Source organism: Labeo rohita, chromosome 6 (assembly GCF_022985175.1).
Source record: "Labeo rohita strain BAU-BD-2019 chromosome 6, IGBB_LRoh.1.0, whole genome shotgun sequence".
NCBI lineage: Eukaryota > Metazoa > Chordata > Actinopteri > Cypriniformes > Cyprinidae > Labeo > Labeo rohita.
Genome location: NC_066874.1, coordinates 6,450,192 through 6,475,070, shown reverse-complemented (window position 1 = coordinate 6,475,070; position 24,879 = coordinate 6,450,192). Strand labels below are relative to the sequence as shown.

The 24,879-nt window shown below is 34.9% G+C and overlaps 1 protein-coding gene across 3 annotated transcripts; it reads left to right on the top strand.

The window, feature by feature from the left end:
* The first annotated feature begins 496 nt into the window (after nt 1–496).
* slc44a2 (solute carrier family 44 member 2) lies at nt 497–24,864 on the top strand. 3 transcript variants are annotated; one of them, XM_051112637.1, is made up of 22 exons: nt 497–711; nt 8,063–8,111; nt 9,124–9,197; nt 9,328–9,412; nt 9,564–9,648; nt 9,773–9,886; nt 13,893–13,953; nt 14,052–14,181; nt 14,551–14,634; nt 14,779–14,891; nt 15,474–15,605; nt 17,017–17,116; nt 17,339–17,431; nt 17,593–17,677; nt 17,816–18,078; nt 18,184–18,278; nt 19,250–19,353; nt 19,483–19,556; nt 20,106–20,176; nt 20,298–20,386; nt 20,472–20,556; nt 22,831–24,198. In XM_051112637.1, the coding sequence occupies exons 1-22, from the start codon at nt 675–677 to the stop codon at nt 23,352–23,354; spliced, it is 2,547 nt and encodes an 848-aa protein (XP_050968594.1). In that variant the 5' UTR covers nt 497–674; the 3' UTR covers nt 23,355–24,198. The 3 variants fall into 3 exon arrangements, with proteins under 3 accessions (XP_050968594.1, XP_050968596.1, XP_050968595.1); XM_051112639.1 differs by lacking the exon at nt 22,831–24,198 and adding an exon at nt 24,317–24,864 and having other exon boundaries at nt 500–711; XM_051112638.1 differs by lacking the exon at nt 497–711 and adding an exon at nt 4,501–4,612.
* Nucleotides 24,865–24,879: the final 15 nt, after the last annotated feature.

The window sequence follows — 24,879 nt, the reverse complement described above, 5'->3', positions numbered from 1 at the left end:
AGGAGATGTTACCAAGAAATTACACAACTTTGTCACCTGGTGTGAAATATGATCCTGTTTATTACATTATTCATGACAATTAGAGAGTATCAGATTTGGTAAGTATTGTTAAAATGTGCATTTAATTAGTATTTCCAGGAACCGTCCAGGTATTGCGTCAAACTGCCTAAATTTGCAGTTTTTCTCACGCTATAATTAATTCTTTGTTAGAAAAAATTGCATTATTACACAACATACCATTATCATGCAGAAACTCAGAATTTAACAGATCTTTATTCAGAGTTAGTTAATCTTTAAAAAAGTTGTCAGTGGGACAAATGGGTATTATATAAATTGTTTGCTGTATTTGTAATTTTACAACTAGATTAACTCTGATTTCTTGACACGCCAAACCCTGGCGAGTTTCAGCGAAGGAGCGTTTCATTGGCCGAGAGGGCTGTCTGTCATCTTTTCCTCTCATCTCATTGGTGGATTGAGGCCTCACGCTCTCTCCTCGAAAAATACGAAAAACATCGTCATTCGTTTACTGTAGAATGTGCTGCTGTCTGGCGCACACTTCCACTGTAGAACAGCGGAATTATTGATGGCCAGTTCCTCGCAAGATTAGGCAACAGCTATAACTGTTTCTGTCGAGATTTAAGTGACTGCCACAAGTGCGCATCTTTTATTTCCAAATGGAGCCGGAGGAGAAAAATCCAGATTCCAAATATGGTAAGACGTTTTCATTTTTTAAAGGTTTCCTCCTTCTGAAAGTGGTGGGGATGGTCCTCTGTTGGAAACAATGACTAATGCGTGGGGCGTGGGTCTCAGGCATTTTGATGTAGAATAACAGTAATGGAGACTTACACACTGGTGCTCGACATAAACCAGACGTAAATGTATTGAAGCACTGCACTGGACCAGCGTGAGAGACAGGATACAATAGGACGGATGTAATCAAGAAAACAATAGGCGTGGGCTCAAACACATGGCTGGCGTAATTACTCTCAGGTCAATAATTACTGCGATCATCAGATGGTTGTTTTATGCGCCCTAATAAGTAAATGTGACTAGAACCGCATCTCTCATGGCCTACTATCACACACATTATAAATGGAGTTGTCATCAGTGATGCCACTCCAAAATAAACTAGTACACCTTAATAAAAATATAACAAGGTTTGTAAAAATACAACTTCTTCAAGTTATTCAGAAAAAGCAAATACTCTAGTAATTTTACATGTTCTTGTATGCTTGAGTACTTGAGTGTTTTTAGTAAGACCATAGTTACCACATATGAAACCCTGAATGGTTTTCCATTACCATTTTAACATCAGTGTGGTTTCTAGACAGCTGACTATTTTTTATAGAAACAACAGGTGGCATTTGCTCCAAAAAGTAAATTATTTAAGTATCATCATCTGCTATTGTTTTATTAATATTTGAATTAGGGTTTTATTTTTATATTTTCCATGTTGATTATTATTAGTGTTCAAGTTGTGAGTTGTGTTTTGTCATTTTTAAAGAATTTTTTAAATGTTTTATTTCAGTTTATATATATATATATAAATTAAAATTTCTTGATCTTAATTTCTTAGACTAAAAAAAAAGTTTTAATTAACTATAATTTACCTGACACATTTAGGCAAAAAAAAGTGAATTCCCTTACTTGCCTTTACTTTGCGTAAATACAGATTTCCACTAACATATTATAATTATTGTATTTTATGTACCATTTTAAGACTTTTACTCCGAAATTATTGGTATACAACGTAGTAGAGAGACACAAAATCAAGGGATGAGAAAGAGGATCATGACAAGTCCAAACTTAAACCCATTTTTCCCATTCTCAGACTGAGAAAAACTGTGACCTTTAGGGAGTAATATAGCACATTTATGTCCTATTTTTTATTCTGACTTATAAAATAATTGTTAATTTCCAGCAGTCAGTGTAATGTGTAATATTGCTGGGATAATTTCTAGCTTCAGTGTGATTTTCAACCTAAGATGATTCTTGCATAATAACACTGAAGGTGCAGATTTGATTATCAGAAAATGAGGCCTGATAATAGGCCTAGCTCAGTGAGGATATTAATACTCCTTGATTGCTTCATCATCATAAAGATCCGCATTTAAAAGGGTCACTCAAAATGAAAATCCCTGAAGAGACAATACAACATGCCTAAACTAGATTAAGCAGAAGATTCAGACTTCCTGAAGCCTTTTTTGCCCGTTTCCTGAGAATTTCTAGAACGTCAGTCTCATTCCTGAACTCCGTTCAAAGGTTTTTTGAAGTTCTGCTTTGGAGGACAAGTTGTAACGTGATCTTCAGGAGTTTGGGCAGGAGTGAAGTATACTCACAAGCACACATGGCTTTTTGTCATCTTCTTCTGGATTGCATTACAGTCTCTTAACCACATGAGCCCCAGAGATTGTTATAGTAAATCTCTGACTAAGACTGTGGGAAGTGCCTCCTCATCATGATGTCTATGTACAGACTGTAACTTTTACAAGGCTCATCCATGAATGACAATGATACACTTCTCTGCAGTTGCCTAGCGATCTCACAACATTGCAATGCCCTTATAACTACAAAGGCATCTCAAATATCCGTGCCCCTTATTGTGTCTGGATATCACGTGACTTTGCGGGTGGAAAAGGTCAGTTTGAAACAGGGGCCAAAGTGTGTGATTAGAATCAAGCTGTAGGTTGTCTTCTGGCCATATGTCTGATCAGATCAAGCCTGAGAATAATGCACAATTTGTAGAAGAGACAGAGCAAATTGATAACACACAAACATGCCTTTGCACATAAACAACAGCTGTGCTCCACAGATTGGCTTTATGAAAATAGCTTCCTCTTTTTGGCGCTTAAAATGTCAATCTGATCGCTTGAATTGTAATTTCCCCCCAGATACCCTGATGCTGTTGAGCACTGCTTTAACCAGCACAGCTGTCGCTGATCTAACTTGCATGGAGGGGTTTATTTGTTCAAAAGTTGGAAGTGGTGTTGTGTGGCCTGACTTCTGGTGTTTCTGTATTGATCATCCACTTGGTAACCTGGATTTTCTAGTACTGAAAGGGATAGTGTAAGCAAAAATGAAAATTCTGTCATTAATTACTCACCCATTTAAGACCTTTGCTTATCTTTGGAACACAAATTAAGGCCCAGAAAGGTAGTAAGGACATTGTTAAATAGTCAGTGGTTCAATCGTAATGTTATGAAACTACAAAAATACTTTTTGTGCAAAAAAACAAAACAAAAATAACGACCTCATTCAACAATATCTTCTCTTCCATGTCAGTCTTTGGCGTGTGTTCACGAGAGTACCATGATGCATGCATGTCGTGCTGCTGACGGTTGAAACACTGATTTCACGTGGACTATTTTAACAATGTCCTTACTATCTTTCTGGGCCTGGGAACATTTCAGTTGCGCTGCTGTCTATGCAGGGCCAGGAAGCTCTCGGATTTCATCAAAAATATCTTAATTTGTGTTCTGAAGATGAATGAAGGTCTTACTGATTTGAAATGAACTGAGGGTGAATAATTATGACAGAATTTTCATATCTGGGTAAACTATCCCTTGAAGTGCTTGGGTAAACAACAATTGTCTACATGTCATTAAAACAAACAGTTGACCATTAGTATCACCATAAATCCTGTGTGTGTTTCAAATAACCTGTATAAAATAATAAAATATATAAATTAGGGCTGTCAGTCAACAAAAATTTATAATCTAATTAATTACGTGATGTGTGAAATAATTCATCTAATTAATCGCAAAATAAATTTGACTGTCAAAACACCCACAAAAGATTATTTAAAGCTATTTTTGTGTTAAATGAGAAAGTAGCAAGTAGACATTACAAATATTTTAGTTGATTCAACACAAAATTTATTACACATAAACATTTAGACTGCAATGGCCTAATGTAAACCAAGGAACATAAAAGAAGATAATTTAAACATCTCAGTATTTTGTGTTCATATAAAGAAAGTCATAGTAACCAAAACTGCTTTGTTACCAACACATTTTTTTTAAATTCTTTTTTTTTATGTTCCACAAAAGAAAAGTTTGAAATCTTTCTTTTGTGGAAAAAGACACAATTTCTTTAATATTATTATTATAATTATTGTTATTTTATGAAATGGTACTTTAAAAAAGAAACTAAATCTGCCAGCAGGTGGCAGTAAATGTCTTTATGAGTCATTTACTCATTCGATTCGATTAGTTTAAATGGCTGATTCAGTCAGTGAAGTAAATGGCTCTCTATGAATGAGCCACTCTTCTGATTGGCTTCGATTTTTGTTTAATTTTTTTAGTACATCTGGTTAGGACATCATACATAAAATAAAAGCTATTAAAACTACACCATTTTAGTTATGAAACAGCTAGAAAAATATAAATAAAAGCTCTCTTGCCATAGTATGTAAATATGTTGCACATGGTCAAGGAAGTGCATTTTCTGAGAATGACAGTAAAGACGTATCGCTGAGGATGCAAACCATGACTTATTTCCTGTTTCAGAAGGTCGGAAGTGGCATACAGACTGTCTGCTGATAACTGTAAACATTACGACTAAAAATACTAAGAAGACGATCAAATGGGAAGAGGTGCATATTATGGACAAGGTTTGGTGTTTACATTTTTTCGACAGTAGGGAATTTTCAGAGCATTGAGAAGATACGCGTAATTTGCTTACTTTCACATACAGCCCTGGTGTGAAGTGTCACAAAACTATTTTAGAGTAGAGTCTAAATCTGTATTACTACTACTACTGATCTATTTTTGTTAAAGTAGAGCTGCTTAACTTTGAATAGAGTGAATGACATAAACAGGTTATTAAGCAGTGTGTGTCAGGTTAGCAGGACGTGAAAAGCATCAGTGATGGTGGACAGTGGGACTGTAGCTGTTTGGAAAGCTTGGGTCATTAGGGAGCTGTTTGTGGATGCTAAGAGCTTCACTGATGATTGCTCTAAATGGATGGCACCTCGAAAAGATGAAACTGTCAAAAGTACGAACACACACACACACACACACATCACGCTTATTACGACCCAAGGTCTGCTTTGGTTACTAGCGTTGAGTGAAGTCTCAAGGGTTTTAGGGCGGCAACAAAAATGTATCGCAGCCAAAGGGCCAATAATAGAAACACTAACAAAATATTTACAGTGTGTTTTTTTCTCTAAGGGATCTCAAACATATACAGCGTAGCCCCCAAAATACACAAGTGTTTAAAAGTTTATAATCAGTAAGACTTTTGTTATTGTTGTTGTTGTTGAAAAAAGCAAATGCTTTATTTTAGTAATGACTTGATCAAAAGTGACAGTAAAGACATTTATAATTTAACAAAAGATTTTTATTTAAATTAAATTATTAAGCAGCAGAACTGTTTTCAACATTGATAATATTTTTTCTTGAGCAGCAAATCAGCATATTAGAATGATTTCTGAAGGATCATGTGACACTGAACATACAAATACATACACTACCAGTCCAAAGTTTTTGAACAGTACGATTTTTAGCGTTTTTAAAGAAGTCTCTTCTGCTCACCAAGCCTGCATTAAGTGCAGCAAAAACAGTAAAATGTTATAATATTTTTACTATTTAAAATAACTGTTTTCTATTTGAATATATTTTAAAATGTAATTATTCCTGTGATTTCAAAACTGAATTTTTAGCATTGTTACTCCAGTCACATGATCCTTCAAAAATCATTTATTAACAAAAATCATTTAAAAACATTTATTATTATTATGTTGAAAACATAACATTTTTTTTCAGGTTTCTCTGATAAATAGAAAGTTCAGAAGAACAACATTTATTTGAAATAGAAATCCTTTGTGACAGTATAAATATCTTTATCATCATTTTTGATCAATTAAAAGCACCCTTGCTAAATAAAAGTATTAATTTCTATAATTTCTTTCCCAAAAAATAAAATAAAATAAAATGATACAGATTTCAGGCTTTTGAATGGTATAGTGTGTAATATTACAAAAGCTTTTTATTTTAGATAAATGCTGATCTTTGGATCTTTCTATTCAGAAAAGAATCCTGAAAAATGTACAGTTTTAAATATTGATAAAAATAATAATAAAAAAATGTTTCTTGAGCAGCAAATCAGCATATTAGAATGATTTGTTGAAGACTGGAGTAATGATGCTGAAAATGTAGTTTTGATCACAGGAATAAATTACATTTTAGTTTCTTAAACAGAAAATAATATGTAATTTATTCCTGTGATCAAACACTTTTGACTGGTGGTGAGTATGTATGTGAAACAAAAAAACAACAAAAAAAAATTGGACATTTTTATAATCATTTGAAAAGCACAAGCATTACATTTGCACTCTTATTTGTTTATCCCCTGGTTTGATATCTGATCAATACAGTAACATTGATACATTTCCAAAAGTGTTCAGATACAGTTTTGGACCACGCATAAGCAAATAAGTAAATTCCTTAAAGCAGTTCAACAAAAAGGTCAAACATAAATAAATAAACTGAATTTTTTGGAGCAGCATGCTTTGGTAAAGTGCCTTGAAAACAGGAATTTCATAACATTTACTTCAGCCACTACAGGATGCGCTTCCTCGGCCCAACCTGCTTCCCTAAATAGACTCTGCAGCTTTGCCAAAATCACATTTGGCCGAGTTTTGTGAAAGTGAGGCACTGCACACATGACTGAAGACATCGCAAACACATGCCAGATATTCAGCTCAGTTAGACAAATAATCCACAGCATCATCCAAATGTGCCTGATAATTCAGCTGTCTAGCTAACTCTCGCCTTACGTAGGACCGAAGGACATGTCAGAGTGATGTGACATGCACCAGTTTCAAGTTTACAAAACTTTCAAATCCGAAAGAATGTTTTCTTGAACTCAGTTAACACTTTATTGATCAGTGGAAGGGATCCATTAGACTTTGACAGTCACTAACAGGGAGAACTCTTGAGAATGGTGTTAGCAGCAGGGAAGTCATGCCCTCTTAAACCCGCTACTTGATTTTGTATGATAGCACAGCTTCCTCTTCACAGCATGAGTTAACCTGCATTGTTATCAATTTGGCATCGACAGCTTTGAGCAAAAGGAGAGGAGAAATACGTGCCTACACTTTGGCTGGGTGGTAAGACAGTAGTGATGGTAGAAATAGGTCAGTAGAAATTGCTATAATGTGTATACCGTGGAGGATGTATTTGTGCTATTATCTGTTGGCAGAACTGCTTCACAATTACACTACATGTGAAATTCAGAGCAAAATGAGGAATAAGTTGCTGTATTAATTAATGTGTAGGAACAAATGTACGAAATTGCCTATTTCTGATATTTTTCAATCTGTATTCAATAAAGTGCTATATAAATAAAGGTGACTTTATTGTTCAACAGCATCAAACAGGATTCCAATTTGTATTTTTTTCCAATTTTTTTTTTTTTTTTGCATAATTTAATGGTATTTTGTATGTTTCTTTTCTTTAAACATATGTTTCTGTCCATCAAGTTATAAAAAAAGAAAATCAAAGATAAAGTACATTTGAAACTGAAAATTCACTGTATTATTCAAAAGACAACAACATGCTTTTTTCACACAGTTTTTTTTTTTTTTTTTTTTTTTTTTGGCCAAAATAACTACTTTTGGATGCTTTCTCATGCACCTCTTTTGGTGTAGACCATCTACAAATGTTAAATCTTCAAATAAAATTTTAAGGTTACCACTGCATCTGTCTGAAAAAACAAACAAAAAACGCAGTTACTGATTTATAGTTGATTTAGTTATTTTCAAATCTTTCAATGTACTCCCATTATAAAAGAATTTCATTATTGTTTATTTAACTCTAACAAGTAAGTTTTTGTTAAAAACTAACCAGAATTAAATCACTTGTTTAAAATCTCTGCACAGGAAAGATTTGGTGTTGTTTCCAAACACATGGAAATATATTGGTATCAGCATCAGCTGCCGGCCAAAATGAGATGAAAAATATCGGCAAAATCCAGTATTGTGCTGAAGTTATAAATGTTTTTTTTTGTGGACATGCCCACAAATTACATAAATAATTACACAATTTTAATGTCTTCACAGGTGAGCCAAGGAAATTTGACCCCACATTTAAAGGCCCGATTTATAACAGGTAAGACAACCTTTATAAACCAAATGTTTTGATTAGAAACCAGTTTTAGTGTCATTTTTTATACCATTATAATTTTTGTTAATTTTCTATTAGATATGAAATATTTTCTTTTTTATGTTTTCACTTTATTTTAAAGGTTTTTTTTTTTACTTTTTTGTTATTTTATGTGTCTGTTATAAGTTTTAGTTTATTTAGGTTTTTGTAATATTCAGTTTATTTCAGTATTTTAGCACTTAAACTAAATGAAAATGAGAAATGGTGCAACTAGCTGGCAAAAAAAGTTTTTTATATTTTATTTTATTTCAGCAAATGTTTATTTTAATTCAGGTAATAATGTAATTTAATTTTTCAGCAAATAATGTTCTTTTTTATGGTTCTATTTTTAGCTAATGACAATAATCCTGTCTGAGACACATCTAATGGCAATGATTCTTTTTGACTTTTACATTAATGTAATCTCCCTAGTAAAAAGTAATATATTTATAATGCATTATTTCATACTAAGTATAGTTCAAATCTATCAACATATTTCTCGAAACTCACTGATATTAAACTTTATTTGGAGTACTATTTCTGCACAATGCACATTTCTTAATATTAAGCCTAAAATGTGTAGTAATGTCTCTACTGATGAGCACTGTATGATCTTTGGATTTAAATGCAAGATATTTAAAGTGAACCTGAAGTATACTTGCAATAGTTCCACTTTAGCAAAATCAAAAATACTTTAGTATATCTTTAGCTGGTCTTCAGCACTACTTCCAAGTGCATTAAGCACAAAATTAGTTGTTCCAATTTAGCAGACTTGAAGTATACCAATTTAGTATACTAAAAGTTCAATTGCAGGGTATTTTTATTAAGTACATAATATGTAAATGTATTTGTAGTGTACTTAGAATGAAGTAAATATATTTAAAATACATTTAGTATATTTATTTTTCACTAGGGCATAAACGTCCATGTCAAGAGTTTTGTTGTTGCACTGAATGTTTGTGCTTTTCTTGGTAAACAGGGGCTGCACAGACATTCTCTGTTGTATCCTGTTCATCTTGGCCTTGCTTGGCTACTTTGCAGTTGGGATTCTGGGTAAATTTCAGTCTAATAATTTTCACATTTCTATGCACAGTGCTGTCTGTAGATGGGCAGAAAGTAATAAACTGTGTCTATTTCTAAAGTCTGTCTTTTCAGACTAACAGTGCTGTATCTTTTGCTTTAGCATGGTCTCAGGGTGACCCTCGGAAAGTGATATACCCGACAGACAGTAAGGGTCAGTTTTGTGGACAGGCCGGCACCCCGCTTGAGTGAGTAAAAGCTAGATGTGTTTTACTTTGCTTTAGCTTTCACAATAGACTTTAAACGCAGTTCTGTGGTTAAATTGTGAAATAGGTTCTTACTCATACGTAGCTCAGACATGACTTAATTTTTCTTGTCTTAATCTGTCTGAATAATCAGGAAGAAGCCCTTGCTGTTCTACTTCAATATCATGAAGTGTGCCAGTCCTCTGGTCCTGCTGGAGTTTCAGTGTCCCACCACTCAGGTTTGGCACAGTTTCTGTTCACCTCTTTTTGCAGTACCATATGTATCTGTAGTGTTTGACACACATATTGGCAGTACAGAATGTCACGTGTTACATCGTTTTTGTTTTTATGTTCATTTGACAGATCTGCGTGGAGAGATGTCCCGATAAATTCACGACTTTAGTAAAAGCTTTAAAAAATGAAAAAGATAAGGAATATTACAAGCAATTCTGCAAGGAGGGAGTAGACATGAACAAGGTGAGTTCTGGATGGGACAGAAAACATTTTTGCCTTGAATTCCCACCAAGAATTTAGATACCATGATAAATAATAGATAACATTTTTATCATAAGCCCTATTCGGGCGGGACTAGTTTTATAGGGGGTCGTTAGAGAAATATGTGTTTCACAGATGTACTTTGTGATTTTAATCCCACCCGAATTGGCCACCTCTGTGTTTTTTCTCACACAACCTCTGTAATAATTCCAGAGCAAATTACCTACTGTTTTTCGGCAAACTCGGTGATCCTCTGAGAACTAATGTCGTCCGAATGCGAATGTCTGTGATTGCCGACAATATTTTCTTCCACAATGCGATTCCTTGTGTGTTTGGGCAATGCGAACTACCGTAGACGCTCTTACCATGCGCTAGAGATGTGCGATATGGGCTTAAAAATGTGTCACGATAATTTCAGGTATTTATTGTGATAACAATATCAATGACGATAATTCAGGGAATCCTGTTTCTTTAGAGAAAAGTATTATCTTTTCATGTTTTTACCCAAAATAGAGTGATCTGAGCATAACTGAGTACACACATAATGTAATGACTGTTTAATTCACTGGAATGTGAATTGAATTTGTGTACTTTTCGTACCAGAAGCTCCTTACACCAAGACAAATTCCATGCGTGTAAACACACTTGGCAATAAAGCTCTTTCTGATTATATGCGTTATAGCAGAAGTAATAGTACTGACGACGCTTCAGGAATCTCCAATCCAGTTATTGCTATCTGAATAAAACCCAGACAGAGAAATATTAACTGAGGAAACTTGAAGGCAATAAACATGCAATGGTTACAATATATGGTTTGTCTATTTTCTTCAAGCAATCTTGGGTATTTTTATAAGGGTAAAGTATATTTAGGGGCGGTTCACATATCGCGTCTTTTGCACACTCAAGTTCGTTATTTCAAATGTAGACGCACAGCAGCCGCACTCATAACGTTTTTTCAGGCACGTCCATGCCGCATCGAGATGAAAGCATCTCAACTTTTCAGAATGCGGCAAGCGCCCCACGGGTCATGTGACAAGATTCAACCAATTAGCTTCATCCTTTCCCATGAAGCCAAGTTGGAGAAACAGCTGATCATAGCTGTACATTTTTAAATAAATTTAGTAGCAGAGCTACAGCAAGTGATTTTTAGTGCTCAAAAGCACAAAGCACAAAAGGTTATTTCAAACACTCGACTTAACGTTAATTAATTAACTAATTACGTTAATTTGGAGAAAAAGCATTTCAATAAATGATATCGTTGTTGTACAGTGGGTTTGTAAACAGGCTTATACACATGCAAAACTGCATCGCACATGTGCTAATAGTACATTTAAAACTATTCAAGGCTCAGACCGATTTTTGTCGCTCTTCACAGTTCTGACCAAAACAGTTACAGATTGAAGCTCCTCATGTAGTTAGCGGTATAACGTTACTAGTTTTTACGTCTGCGTTTAGCATGTCACTCTGTACTGTCACACGCAGAAATATGTCAACAACTAGACTTTATCGTTATTATCGCGGGAAGACTAATTGTTATCGTGGGGAAAAATTTTATCGGTAGTGTTATATCGCAAACGATAAGATATCGCCCATCCCTACCACGCGCATTTTTGTTGTTCTCTCCTGGCAAAGAAATAAAAAATAACAATAATAAAATCAAGAGTCGGATCACGTAAACTGTTAGGACTGGCTACTGTAATATCATCAGCGTCAGGTAAGATTACCCACGTTCATATCTGCACTCAATTACATAATGTTTTAGTCACCATATTGTTTCACCATGGTATGTGTAGTAAAAGTGTTGTTTTACTATGGTAATCAATCCAAATGACTATAACGTTACGCAATGCATGCATACAGAGCGCGTGATCTCTGCAATGCCCAGATGTACAAAACAGACCCTCCCACCTCTGTAATAAACACAAAAATGTTAGTCCCGTCCGTACTGGTACATGAAAATCACAGACGTCAGGTGATAAGAATCGAAACTCAAACGTAGTTTAGAAAACTCGTCCCATCTGAATAGGGCTATACTGCCCATACCTAGTTTTGGTACACTGGTTAAAGGATGAGATCACCTCCAGAATAAAGTTTCTTGATCTATCCAAGATGTTCCTGTCTTTCTTTCTTTCTTCAGTCCAAAAGAAATAAAGGTTTTGGAGACATTCCGGGTTTTTTCTCCATATAGTGGATTTCAGTGGTGGTCAGCGGGCTGGAGGTCATCTGCAGTTTGAATGCAGCTTCAAAGGGCTCTGAACAATCCAAGCTGAGGAATATGGGTCTTATCTAGCGACAGGGTTCTTACAGTGTTTGGAAAAGTATGGAATTTGTTTTCATGTAGTATTTTTCAGGTCTGGAAAAGTATGGAAAAAAGAAAGCAGAGTATGGAAAATTACTTGTTTTTCCAGACTTTTGCCCCTGTTTAATTTTTTATAGTAGAAAATTAACAATTTAATGAAAATAAATTTATTGTACAAGAAGTGAGATTTCATGGCAGCTTTTTAGTGATTCTTTGGTGATTGTCAAATACAACCAAATGAATTCAAGGTACACATTTTCATTATGCAAAATGTAGGTTATAAGCATTTTGGGTTTATTCTTACAATATTCTTAGCACCATATTACATAGCCTCAAAATTTTTTACAAAAATAAAAAATATACAGACTTTTATGTGCCCATCAGCCAATTTTGCAGTGTGGTTTCTTGGCTTCCACAAAGTATGTGTTAAAGAGACCTAAGGCCTTAAAATGTGGCATACTGTCCTAACGAACACTTTAAACACTTTTTTACAGTATCAGTCTATTTTATAAACCTTTGAAACTTGGCAAATTTTATGCCATCAGAACATAACAGCACCGCCACACAGGATGTGTTATTTTGGACATTAGGCCTTGCTATTAGAGGTACTACCATAAGAAAATCCAAATTAAGCAAGTAGATCTCTGTTAATTCATGTGGATCCATAAGATAGCAGTGATGCACAAAGGAAATAGGTTATAATACTAGAAATTGTAATGCATAAGCATGCAAAAAATTCCCATGTGCATGCAAATAGTTTCTCAAGGACACAAAAATGTTTTTGTTTTTGTTTTTTACATTTTAGGGGCTCTTGTCACTTTTTTCAAGAAAATCAATGAAAAAACCCTGAGAAAATAAAAATGACTGTACTGTGTACCAAATATAAAGCTGAAAGTAATGTTCTGTGAACTGTTTATGTTAAATTTGGTCTGAAAATTTACTGAGATGTTTGGAAATTTGAGTCTGGAAAAGTGTGGAATTTTGAAATGAAAAATGTGTAGGAACCCTGTAGTGAAATGATTGGTCATTTTCTAAACCACAGATTTTTAACCACAAATGCTCATCTTGCACTAGCTCAACTTGCATTTCGTCGTACCGACCTGTGTTTATAAAACAAATATGCAAAGAAAGTCAAATGCCCTTTACAAACAAAGGTAACCAACAATGTTGGATGATTTTGAAGTTGGAGGAGAAATTGAGATGGAGTTTTACCCTACTTTTTTGAACCGAAGTACACAGACGAATAACGAACCACGCATATTTATTTTTAGAAAATGACGTTTTCTAAATCGTTTTGCTAGGTAAGACCCTTATTCCTCGCTGGGATCATGTAGAGCCCCTTGAGCTGTATTGAAATTGCAATTTGGACCTTCAACCTGTTAGCCATCACTGAAGTCCACTATATGGAGGAAAATCCTGGAATGTTTTCCTCAAAAAAAACAACAACAAAAAACGTAATTTCTTTTCAACTGAAGAAAGAAAGACATGAATATCTTGAATGACATGGGGGTGAGTAAATCATCAGGAAATTTTTATTCTAGAAGTGAACTAATACTTTAAAGGTTTAGGATGGCAACCTTGAAGTGAAACATTTCTACGCCTGTTGAGGTAATTCATGAATTTCAAAATCCTTGAGCAACATGGTTAATCCCAAACTGCTTTACAGAAAAATGTCCTTCTGTTTTCCAGAGAGCTCCTGAAATCCTGAAGGATGGCTTGTGCCCTTCAATACTCACACCTAGCAAGAACTGTAAGCCTGTACATCTTTCAAAACCTGTTTATTAAATCACATATATCACGATTTAAGTTCTCTCGCTTTAAAATGATGGAATTCACCCTATGTTTCAGTCACACGGAGATGCCTGCCCGCTCTAGAGACCTTGAAAGGTGGTGTAGTTGTGGTTGCCAACAAAACTACGTTCAGAAATGATGATACAGGAAAGAATATAAATGCAACAGATCTCCTTGAAGCTTCAAAGTTAGTAGAAAAATAAATGACTTTATTATAATATTTTATTATTATTAAATACTTTATTATTAATAATGATTTGTGTTAAATTGTATTGGTAACACTTTACTTTATAAGGTTCCATTAGTTAATGTTAGTTAATGCATTAACTAACATGAATAAACAATGAACAATACATTTATTACAGTATTTATTAACTTGGCAACTACCTGAAAGTTAAAGTTTATTTTATTTAAAATAGCAATTATAATATAATGTAATGTAATAATGCTGAATATAATATTATTGTGTTAGTTAATTAATCATATTGAAATATAATCATGTTGATATATAATGTAATGTAATATTTAATATAATACATATTTTTATTTTTTGCAGGAAATCAAATCTTGTGGTTGAAGCTCGGGCGGTAGCCATGAGGATCTTTGAGGACTATACTCAGTCCTGGCACTGGATACTCCTGTAAGTGTGTGAAATTCTACATTCATTTTATTTCCCATCCACACAGTGTTTGGTTATGGCACTCAGATTTAGTGTTAGTGAGTTCTAGTGTTTACTAGACAAATTACCCTTGCATTGATCAAATCTCTGTGCTGTCTTTTTCAGTGGCTTGGTGATCGCCATGCTGGTCAGTCTGATCTTTATTCTCCTCTTGCGCTGTCTGGCTGGAGTCATGGTCTGGGTTATGATCATCATGGTCGTCCTTGTTATTGGATATGGTAAGGGTTCTTGTCTTGTCTACAGCTCTCAAATAACATTCACGTATATGCTTATCCTAGTTACTGAACACTGTAAATTCTTGTGCTGTTTAATACATTTATAGTAATACCCTAAAATCATGAGAAAGTGCATTAAAATATTTTTAGAAATTGAACCGTTTTTAGGAACATTAAGAGTTTTAATTAAGAGAGTTACATTAAGAACAGTATTTCCCTGTTTTTGGACATTTAATTTATTTATTTATTTATTTTCTTAGATTTTATTTTTTTGGCATTTTTAGCCTTTATTATGATAGGACAGATCAGAATGGACAGGAAACGAAGTGGGAGAGAGATAGGGGGCAGGATTGGGAAAGGTCCTTGAGTCGGGATTCGAACACGGGACGCCCGTAGCACAACAGTGCTGTATGTCAGCACGCTGCCCATCAAGGCTACTGCACTGACGACATTTTATTTTTTAAAGATTTTCATTGGATTTCCAATTCTGTATTGTAGTAATGTCAAATTTTACTGTATTACACAAAATAACTGTATACAGTATACATTTAATTCAAGTTTATCCCCTCTCCTGCTTCTTTTCAGGCATTTTCCATTGTTACATGCAGTATGCCAGTCTGAAAGGACAAGATGGTTCTGATGTCACTATCAAGGATCTGGGTCTGCAGACGGACTTCTCTGTGTACTTACAGATTCAGCAGACCTGGCTTGCCTTCAGTGAGTTTTGGAACAATTATGTAAATTATTTGCAGTACAAAAATGAATGCACTACTATTCAAAAATTTGAGATAAGTATGATTTTTTTTATATATTTGATAAAAAATACAGAAAAAAGCAGTAATATTCTGAATTATTATTACAATTGAAAATACGTAATTTCAATTTTAATTAGGGCTGTCAGTCGGTTAAAATTTTTAATATAATTAATTACATGATGTGTCAATTAATTAATCGAATGAATCGCAAATTACATTTGGCTGTGAAAATACCACCAAAAGATTATTAAATGCTATTTTTGTGTAAAATGAGAAAGTATTAAGTAGACAATATAAATAGTAGCCTTAAAAAGAAATATTTTATTTGATTCAGCATAACATTTATTACACATAAATGTTTAGTCTACAACTGCTCAACATAATCTATGGAACATAAAAGATAATTTGAGAAACATTTCAGGTTTTTTTCGTGCACGCAATAGAAGTCACTGGTAACCAAAACAGCTTTGTTACCAACAGTCTTCAAAATACCTTCTTTTATGTTCCACAAAAGAAAGTTTGGGTGAACCAAAATTGTTTAAAGTTTATTTAATAAGAAGTTTAATTTAATAAGAAACTAAAACTGCAGGTGGCGGTAAATGTCTTTATGAATCATTAATTCATTCGATTCATTCAAACGACTGATTCATTCAGGAATTCAGTAAACGGCTCACTTTATGAATGGGCCTTTGAGTCATTGATTCACATGATTCATTCAGAACGCAGATTCATTCAGAAACTAAACTCCGCTGTGTTGCTCATAGACAAAACAGTTCTGCTGTGAATTTATAGGTAATATTTTTGTTGGCAAAACTGAGCAAAAACAGACAATACTGTGTTTAAAATATAACTCAGTGTTAACTTCTTATTTACTGAACTGTTGTATAAAATCACATTTGCACATTACATTCGGGACAAACAGCACTCGTGTGATACTGCTTATCATATGATATAAATATGAGACGAAAACTCATACAGAAGCATTTTTCCCTAATATCTTATATTTATGTGCATAACTGCATTTATGAAGTTGTTGCCCTGCATTATATTTGTTAACAGTCAGCATCATTACTCCAGTCTTCAGTGTCATATTATCCTTCAGAAATCATTCTTTTTCACTTTTGATTAATTTTACGCATCCTTGCTAAAACGAAAGTATTCATTCCTTTAACAAAAAAAGAAATCGTACTGGCCTCAAACTTTTAAATGGTAGTGTACACATACATATACATAAAATAAATACAAATATGTAACATTGAATCTTTCTTCTAATTAGTTTGTGCACTTAAATGAATCATGATATCTACCTGCTTTCTTTGTCACCTTTAATTTTCATTACATTCTATTCTGTCCTGTCCTTTGTCGCCACACAGTGATTATCCTGTGTATTGTGGAAGTGGTCATCATCCTTCTCCTCATCTTCCTCAGGAAGAGGCTCCTCATTGCTATTGCTCTCATCAAAGAGGCCAGCAAGTCAGTTTACCTTCTTACTGTAGAGCAACCAGTGATTTTAGACGTGTTGCTGGCGTTGTTTGGTCTCATATTCCATATTATTGCTTTCTAATAGCATTAGCAGTTAAACAGCAACGTTTTTCTCAGTGTGATGGATTAACTGAGGCTTAAAGTCATGAAATAATAATTAGCTGAACTGGGAGTGTTAGACAGGAAGTCCTAATAACCACATGAATTTTTCAGGGCCGTCGGTCATGTGATGTCATCGCTGTTCTACCCACTGCTGACTTTTGCCCTACTATCGTTGGTCATCGCGTACTGGGCCATCACCGCCGTGTATCCTAAAGAAAATAATGCAATGACACGTTATAAAAAAAATAGACACCAATTCTGTTATTTAGCCGTTTCATTACTTTAAATATTTTAGTTAAAATAAAACGTGAATATTAATGTGAATAAGTTTCCATGCAAACATGATTTCCTTAACTATTGATTAGGTTTTTGTCCACTTCCAATGAGCCAATATACAAGGTTTTCAATAACACTGAATGCACGTATTCCAGAGACACCTGCAACCCCGAGGTTAGTGTTTTTTATGCAAATTTTGATAAACGTCATGTTGGCTATTTATTGGCAGTTTGATATAGCATATTCTGCAGAGCAATGCTTGATAAAATGCATACATTTCATGAAGTTGCATTGACTTGTTTCTCTCCACAGACTTTCAACATCTCAAATGTCACCACTGAATGTCCTGATGCTGAGTGTCTGTTTGCGTTTTATGGAGGAGAGACGTTATACCATAAGTACCTGATTCTGTTCCAGTTTTACAATTTATTCCTCTTCTTCTGGTGTGCCAACTTCGTGACAGCATTGGGCCAGGTCACACTGGCAGGGGCCTTTGCTTCTTATTACTGGGCATTCAAAAAGCCTGACGACATCCCAGCTTACCCTGTCTTCAACTCTTTGGGACGGGCACTCAGGTGTGTGACTAGAGAAATAGTTGCCAGTTTTTGCACATGTTGTAAAAGTCCTTCTTGTAAAACATTACATTTTTGCATGATATATATCGCTGACGTATTTTACAGGTATCACACTGGCTCTCTGGCATTTGGTTCCCTCATTCTTTCCATTGTTCAGATCATCAGGGTCATATTGGAGTATCTGGATCAGAAGCTGAAAGGTCTCACTACTTCAGTGTTTTCAGTTTTCTTTAGTAGATGTGCATTCAGAAAATATTTAGACCCCTTCACTTTTTGTTACAGTATTTCTTTTTTGAGCAAACATTGGACTTATTCAAGAAATAGTCCAAAAATATTTTAACTTTACATTCAGTAATATTTCTTACCCTCACATTCATTCAGGAATTCAGTAAACAGCTCACTGTATTAATGGGCCTGTGAATCATTGATTCACACGATTCATTCAAAATGCAGATTCATTCAGAACTGTGCAACTGTGTTGCTCATAGATGCACAACAGTTCTGCTGTAGCAGACAGTACTGTGTTTAAAATGTAACTTCTTATTTACTGAACTGTTGTATAAAATCACATTTGCACGTTATATTCGGGACAAACAGCTAAATATTTTAACTTTACATTCAGTAGTCTTTTGTACCCTCACATTGATTACAACTAGTGTGATTTTCTTCCATGGTGCACGAAATAGTTGTTTTGAAGATTGGAGAATGGAAGCATATAGCGATAGGAGCTTTCAAGCTTATAAAAAGCTGAATAAAACAACACTGAAAAAAATGATTGTGATTGGTTATGAAAAAGCAAGATCTAATTAGGTTGGGCATTATTTATTTGTTTATTTATTTGTTTCCTTCTTTTTGGTACTTGATGAAAGTCAATCATACAGGTTTGCGCATGAGAGTGAATAAATGCTGACACAGTTTTCAGTTATTTTTTTTAAATGCCATAAAGTCAGTAAGAAAATGTATTAAAAATGTATCAAAGAATCACATATCAGATGTACCCCCAATTATTTTGAAGTGTTTTTTTAACTTAATTCTATTCCACTTTTGTCAAATATTACATGCTGATTGACAACCAAAAAAGTCTGAAATACATTAAAGAAGTAATGTGGTAAGTGATTATGGAATACATTATATGAATATGAGTCTTGACTGTGTGATTTTCTTCCTTCAGGTGCCCAGAATAAATGTGCAAAATTCCTGCTCAGCTGCCTAAAATGCTGCTTCTGGTGTCTGGAGAAATGCATCAAGTTTCTGAACAGAAATGCCTACATTATGGTACATTTCATTTCCCTCTTGATTATGTTTTGACTGTTTGTATATTGTTTTTCTGTCAGTAGTGCATGTTTAGTACTGTAGTGCTCAAAAACATAATTGCTGAAACCAATTAGCATGTTGTCTTTTCAGGTGGCAATATATGGTAAAAATTTCTGTACGTCTGCCAAGGATGCATTCTTCCTCCTGATGAGGAACATTATTCGGTAAGTGTTAAAGTTAGAGTTTTATGCCCTTTGTTACAACATGTAGTATAATCTTTGCTGTCTACAGAATGTGTTGGTTAAGTTTCCGCTGAAAATACCCCACAGATCTTTTATTATAGCATGTCAAATTTGTTTCTCTTTGGGTGTGAGCAAAAACACGCTGTAAACCTGTAAATGAGCTGCTGCTTCCGCCCCCTTTCCAGAAGAGGGCGGAGCCTTTACAGCTCACACTTCAGATATGCAAATAGCTGATAGGGTCAATGCAAATAGGGTAGATTGTCACTAGTTATGGGTGTCACAGTAGGGGGAAATCTGAAACAATGCGCATTTTCAGACACTGCTTCTGATTTATGGGTATTATAAAAAAAGAGTGGGTGGATTTTTACCATTATAGGCTGGTTGTTTACACACACTGTAGACACACATCAGTGTTCAAATAGCATGTAAAAGTTAATTTTGCACAATAGGTCCCCTTTAAACAATCTAAATCATTTAGTCAGTGTTTTGTGTGAATAAACAAAAAACAAACCAAATATGCATGTTTTCCAGTGTGGCTGTTCTTGACAAAGTGACAGACTTCCTCTTATTTTTGGGCAAACTCCTTATCGTTGGAATTGTGGGTGAGTGATTTGCTCAGATGTCATGTGAATCCAGAGTTTATTTGAGTGGAACTGACTTGTCACATTCCACTTTACCAGTGTAAAACAGTACACACTAACTGTTTCTTCTTCCTCTTTTCAGGAATTTGTTCTTTCTTCTTTTTCACGGGCAAGATTAAGGTAGTGGAGGATGCTACTCCATCCCTTAATTATTACTGGGTGCCTATCCTGGTGAGTGATCAGTTCCAGGTTTTCCATTTGCAAGATCAAAATGTACATTTTCCAGACTGTAATAATTATCTCCCTTCATTTTCAGACTGTGGTGATTGGCTCCTATCTGATTGCTCATGGCTTTTTTAGCGTATACGCCATGTGTGTGGACACACTCTTCCTCTGCTTCTGTAAGTGTGAAGTCGCTATTTATTTCACGAGATAATACGCAATGAACAAATCTTAACAAGCTGTCAATGTTTTGGCTGTGTAACAAAACAAGGGTTCTGATAATAGCAGATGTTGTGTTAGATTTTTATTGGGTGTTGAGGAATAAGTTTCACAGATGTTTAACTTTTATGGCTCGAAGTAAACAGTTAAGCACATTTGCAGCATTCAAACAGCCCTCTTTCCCTTTCTTTAAATGTTGTTCTTTTCTGTGATGCAATAGACAGCAACAGTGACCACCAACTGGATTCCTATTCATTTTTTCTATATTCATTTAAAAAAACTTTGATAAAGAGTTCCAAACCTCGAACCAAACCAACCAGCTCTGAGACACTATGCAATATTACACACTATAATTCCAAGCAAAAACATGAAGTATTCAGTCTTGTGCTTTTTCAGATTGTGTATGAGGGAATGAACTGTTCATCTCATGAAGCTTTGCAAAAATGCAATTGATTAAAAAAACAGTACTATATGATATTATCAACAATATAAAATACAATACAAAAAAGTTATATACCATAGCATCATGTAACCATACAGTTGAGGTTGAAAGTTTACATACATCTTGCAGAATCTTGGTATTTTGGTAAAATAATTAATTATTTTACCAAAATAAGAGGGATCATACAAAATGCATGTTATTTTTTTAGTACTGACCTGAATAAGATATTTCACATAAAAGACATAAAGTCCACAGGAGAAAATAATAACTGAATTTATAAAAATGACCCCGTTCAAAAGTTTACATACACTTGATTCTTAATACTGTGTTATTACCTGAATGATCCACAGCTGTTTTTGTTTAGTGATAGTTGTTCATGAGTCCTTGGTTTCCCTGAACAGTTAAACTGCCCACTGTTCTTCAAAAAAATCCTTCAGGTCACTCAAATTCATTGATTTTTCAGCATATTTGTGTATTTGAACCCTTTTCAACAATGACTGTATGTTTTTGAGATTCATCTATTCACACTGAGCACAGCTGAGGGACTCTATTACAACTATTACAGAAGGTTCAAACGCTCACTGATGTTCCAGAAGGAAACACAATGGATTAAGAACTGGGGGGTGAAAACTTTTGGAATTTGAAGATTAGGGTAAATGTAACTTATTTTGTCTGCTGGGAAACATGTAAGTATCTTACATAGCTTCTGAAGGACAGTACTAAATAAAAAAAAAAATAAAAAAAAAATAAAATATGATATTTAGGCAAAATAAGAAAAATGTACACATCTTCATTCTGTTTAAAAGTTTTCACCTGGCTCTTAATGCATTGTTTTCCCTTCTGGAGCATCAGTGAGTGTTTGAACCTTCTGTAATAGTTGCATATGAGTTGTATAATAGTTGTTGTCCTCAGTGTGAAAAGATGAATCTCAAAATCACACAGTCATTGTTGGAAAGGGTTCAAACACACAAAAATGCAGAAAAACCAAAGAATCTGTGGAACTATCACTAAACAAAAAAAAAAAACTGAGCTGTGGATCATTCAGGTAACAACACAGTATTAAGAATCAAGTGTATGTATCTTTTGAACAGGGTCAATTTTGAATAAATTCAACTATTACTTTCTCTTGTGGATTATATGTAAACATCTTTGATGTGAAATATCTTAATTAGTTCAGTACTAAACATAAAGTAACATGGATTTTGTATGATCCCTCTTATTTTGGTAAAATAATTCACATTTTGCAGATTCTGCAAGGTCTATGTAAATTTTTGACATCAACTGTATAGAACCATACATAAGTTTTTTTGAGATTGTAGAGAAAACCAATCTTATCATCCACACTTCTTCACAAGAGTGGGCAATCACTGCTCATTCCCATTTCCATGGTAACAGTGACTTCTCTGATTGGTGGAGGTTTTTTCAGGATCATAGGTTATGTAATTTTCAATTGGCTATTAACACGTTTTTCTGAAATCACATTCATGGCTTCTACAGAAGCACATTATCATTGCTTCCTCAGAGCTCACGGTTTGTCTTGAAGACATTTCTGTATGGAGAAAATGACTGGGATTTTTACTTTTGGGACTCACTGTTGACATATCTGCGTATCACAAATGCTTACAGGGGCTTTTGGCTTGCTTTATGTCTAACCATTTCCTTCTTTCCCTCTCTCTCTTTTTCTCTCTTCCACATGATTTTGTCCAATCATGTCCTTGTGCTCCTTTCCGCTACGTGCTCTGTCAAAACACTAACATTTGCAAATAACCTTCACACGCAAACAAACCTCAAGGCGAAGATCTGGAAAGAAATGACGGATCTTCCGACAAACCGTTTTTCATGTCCCCTGAGTTGCACCAGATTTTGTCAATCGAAAAAAGCACTGAGGAAACGGACCATTCTGAGGTACCTGTCATACAAGTGCAAGCTGAGGAGGAAATCCCGCTGCAGGAGAATGGAGAGGTGCAGCTTAAAGAGCAGAGCGTCCTAAAGCAGGAGCAAGAAGAGGAGACACCGTTAAACCAGGAGACGCATACTGAAGAGCCGCCCCAAGAAACACAACCTCCAGAAGCACCTGAAGCTGCAGAGGAGAAACCCGAAGAGCAGGTTACAACGCAAGAGCCTGAACCGCCACAAGTGATCCCACAACAAAATGGACCCCAAGAGGTGGACGCTGAGGACAAGGAGGAGCAGGTCGCACAACCTCAAGCAGAACCACCACAGGCCGAGAACCATCAAGAACCGGAACCAGAGGAACCGAAGCCTCAAGAAAACGGACCTCAAGAGAGCGAGACCCTGCTCACCCCTCAGGAGTAGCTGGACATCGAAAACGTTTCAGAAGCCTGTTGATTTGGGAACTGGTGCACTTTGGTGGCTTTGATAAGCCGTTAGTATACTCTGAAAAGTACCTCCTTCATATGCGTCATAATGTTTACTCAATCAATCAATTTTGAGAACTGTCTCTTAAACACTGGTAATAATGGATGGCATGACACAAAACAGGACAGAAACAGGCTTGTACTTGAAGTACGAGCTGTTAGTTTGACAACTGGTTACGTGGACCTAAACCCCATTAGATATGCCTACATAGCACTTGTAGAATGTGACTGTGTTTGTGTTTTATGTAGAACGTTTTAATGTAAGGACATATAAAAGTGTAATGTAGGTGCTTGACTTGTGCCTAATTATTGTTACTAATCAATGTCTTAATCATATTGAAGAATGCAAAAAGATTTTGCAGTATGGCTATGTTTACAGCAACTACAACAAAAAAACATCTGTTTACAGTGATACCAGCCAAGACCAAACAGTGTCATTTTGTAAGAATTTGTGCAAATGTGTATGGAAATTGTGTTAATTTTATGCTTAACGTGAACATTTTGAGGTGCACATTAACAAAAAATTTTAAAAATAGCACCGAAAGCAAGTTAACATTAAAACAAAACAATCAAAGGAAGAAAAAAAATAATAATACCCTTGTATTTTGGTCTGCTGTGACTGGTTATTGTATTGCCAGATTGCAATCTTTTCAATGCCTGATATTTGTCGCTGTTTGCCACTCTGTTGCCTCTTTTTCTACCTCTGTGCTTCACTTTTCTCAATCTTTGCATGTTGGTAATGTGATCTCCCAGTGCTTTAATAAATCAAACTCTCTCTTTGAGATCTCAAGGCTTTTTTTGCTTTCAAGGCTCTGCTTCTCATGTTGGCTTTTATACTTTTTGACACGTTTCATGTTAAGATCATGCTGTTTTTTCTCTCTAATTAAATTATTCCAACAGTGGAGGATCTGGAACGCAATGATGGCACAGCAGACAGACCATACTTCATGCCAGAGACACTGCTGTCCATCCTCAAGAAGTCCAATGAGGGGGCGAAAACAGTGGACTAAGGAAAAAAGGGAAGATTGATAGTAAAGACAGAAAAGTAGAGAGACTTGCATTCTTGCACTGATTTTATAGCTCAGGCGCCAATGAGTAATTCCAGTCATTACAGTTAAAAGTGTTACATATTTGTTTTTGCTAAGTGCATGGATTTGTATTTGTATATATTCTGCTTTATTAGACTAGACCTAATATCTTTTTAAGTTTCCTGAATGTTTAATATGTTACTGAATTACTTTACATACATTATCCATATGATGACAGTGTTTGCGTTTAAAACTGTGATATTTCATCACAATAATGATAACATTTTTTACCAGTGTATTTCAATGTGTCCATTTGACGTAGCCATTTTTGTGTTACTACCCGTATTGTTTGTTGCGGAGTGTAAATAGTTCTGTACTGTGACATGAGAAGCAACTAATAAATATTAAGTAGGTCATAAACGTAATGTTGTATTG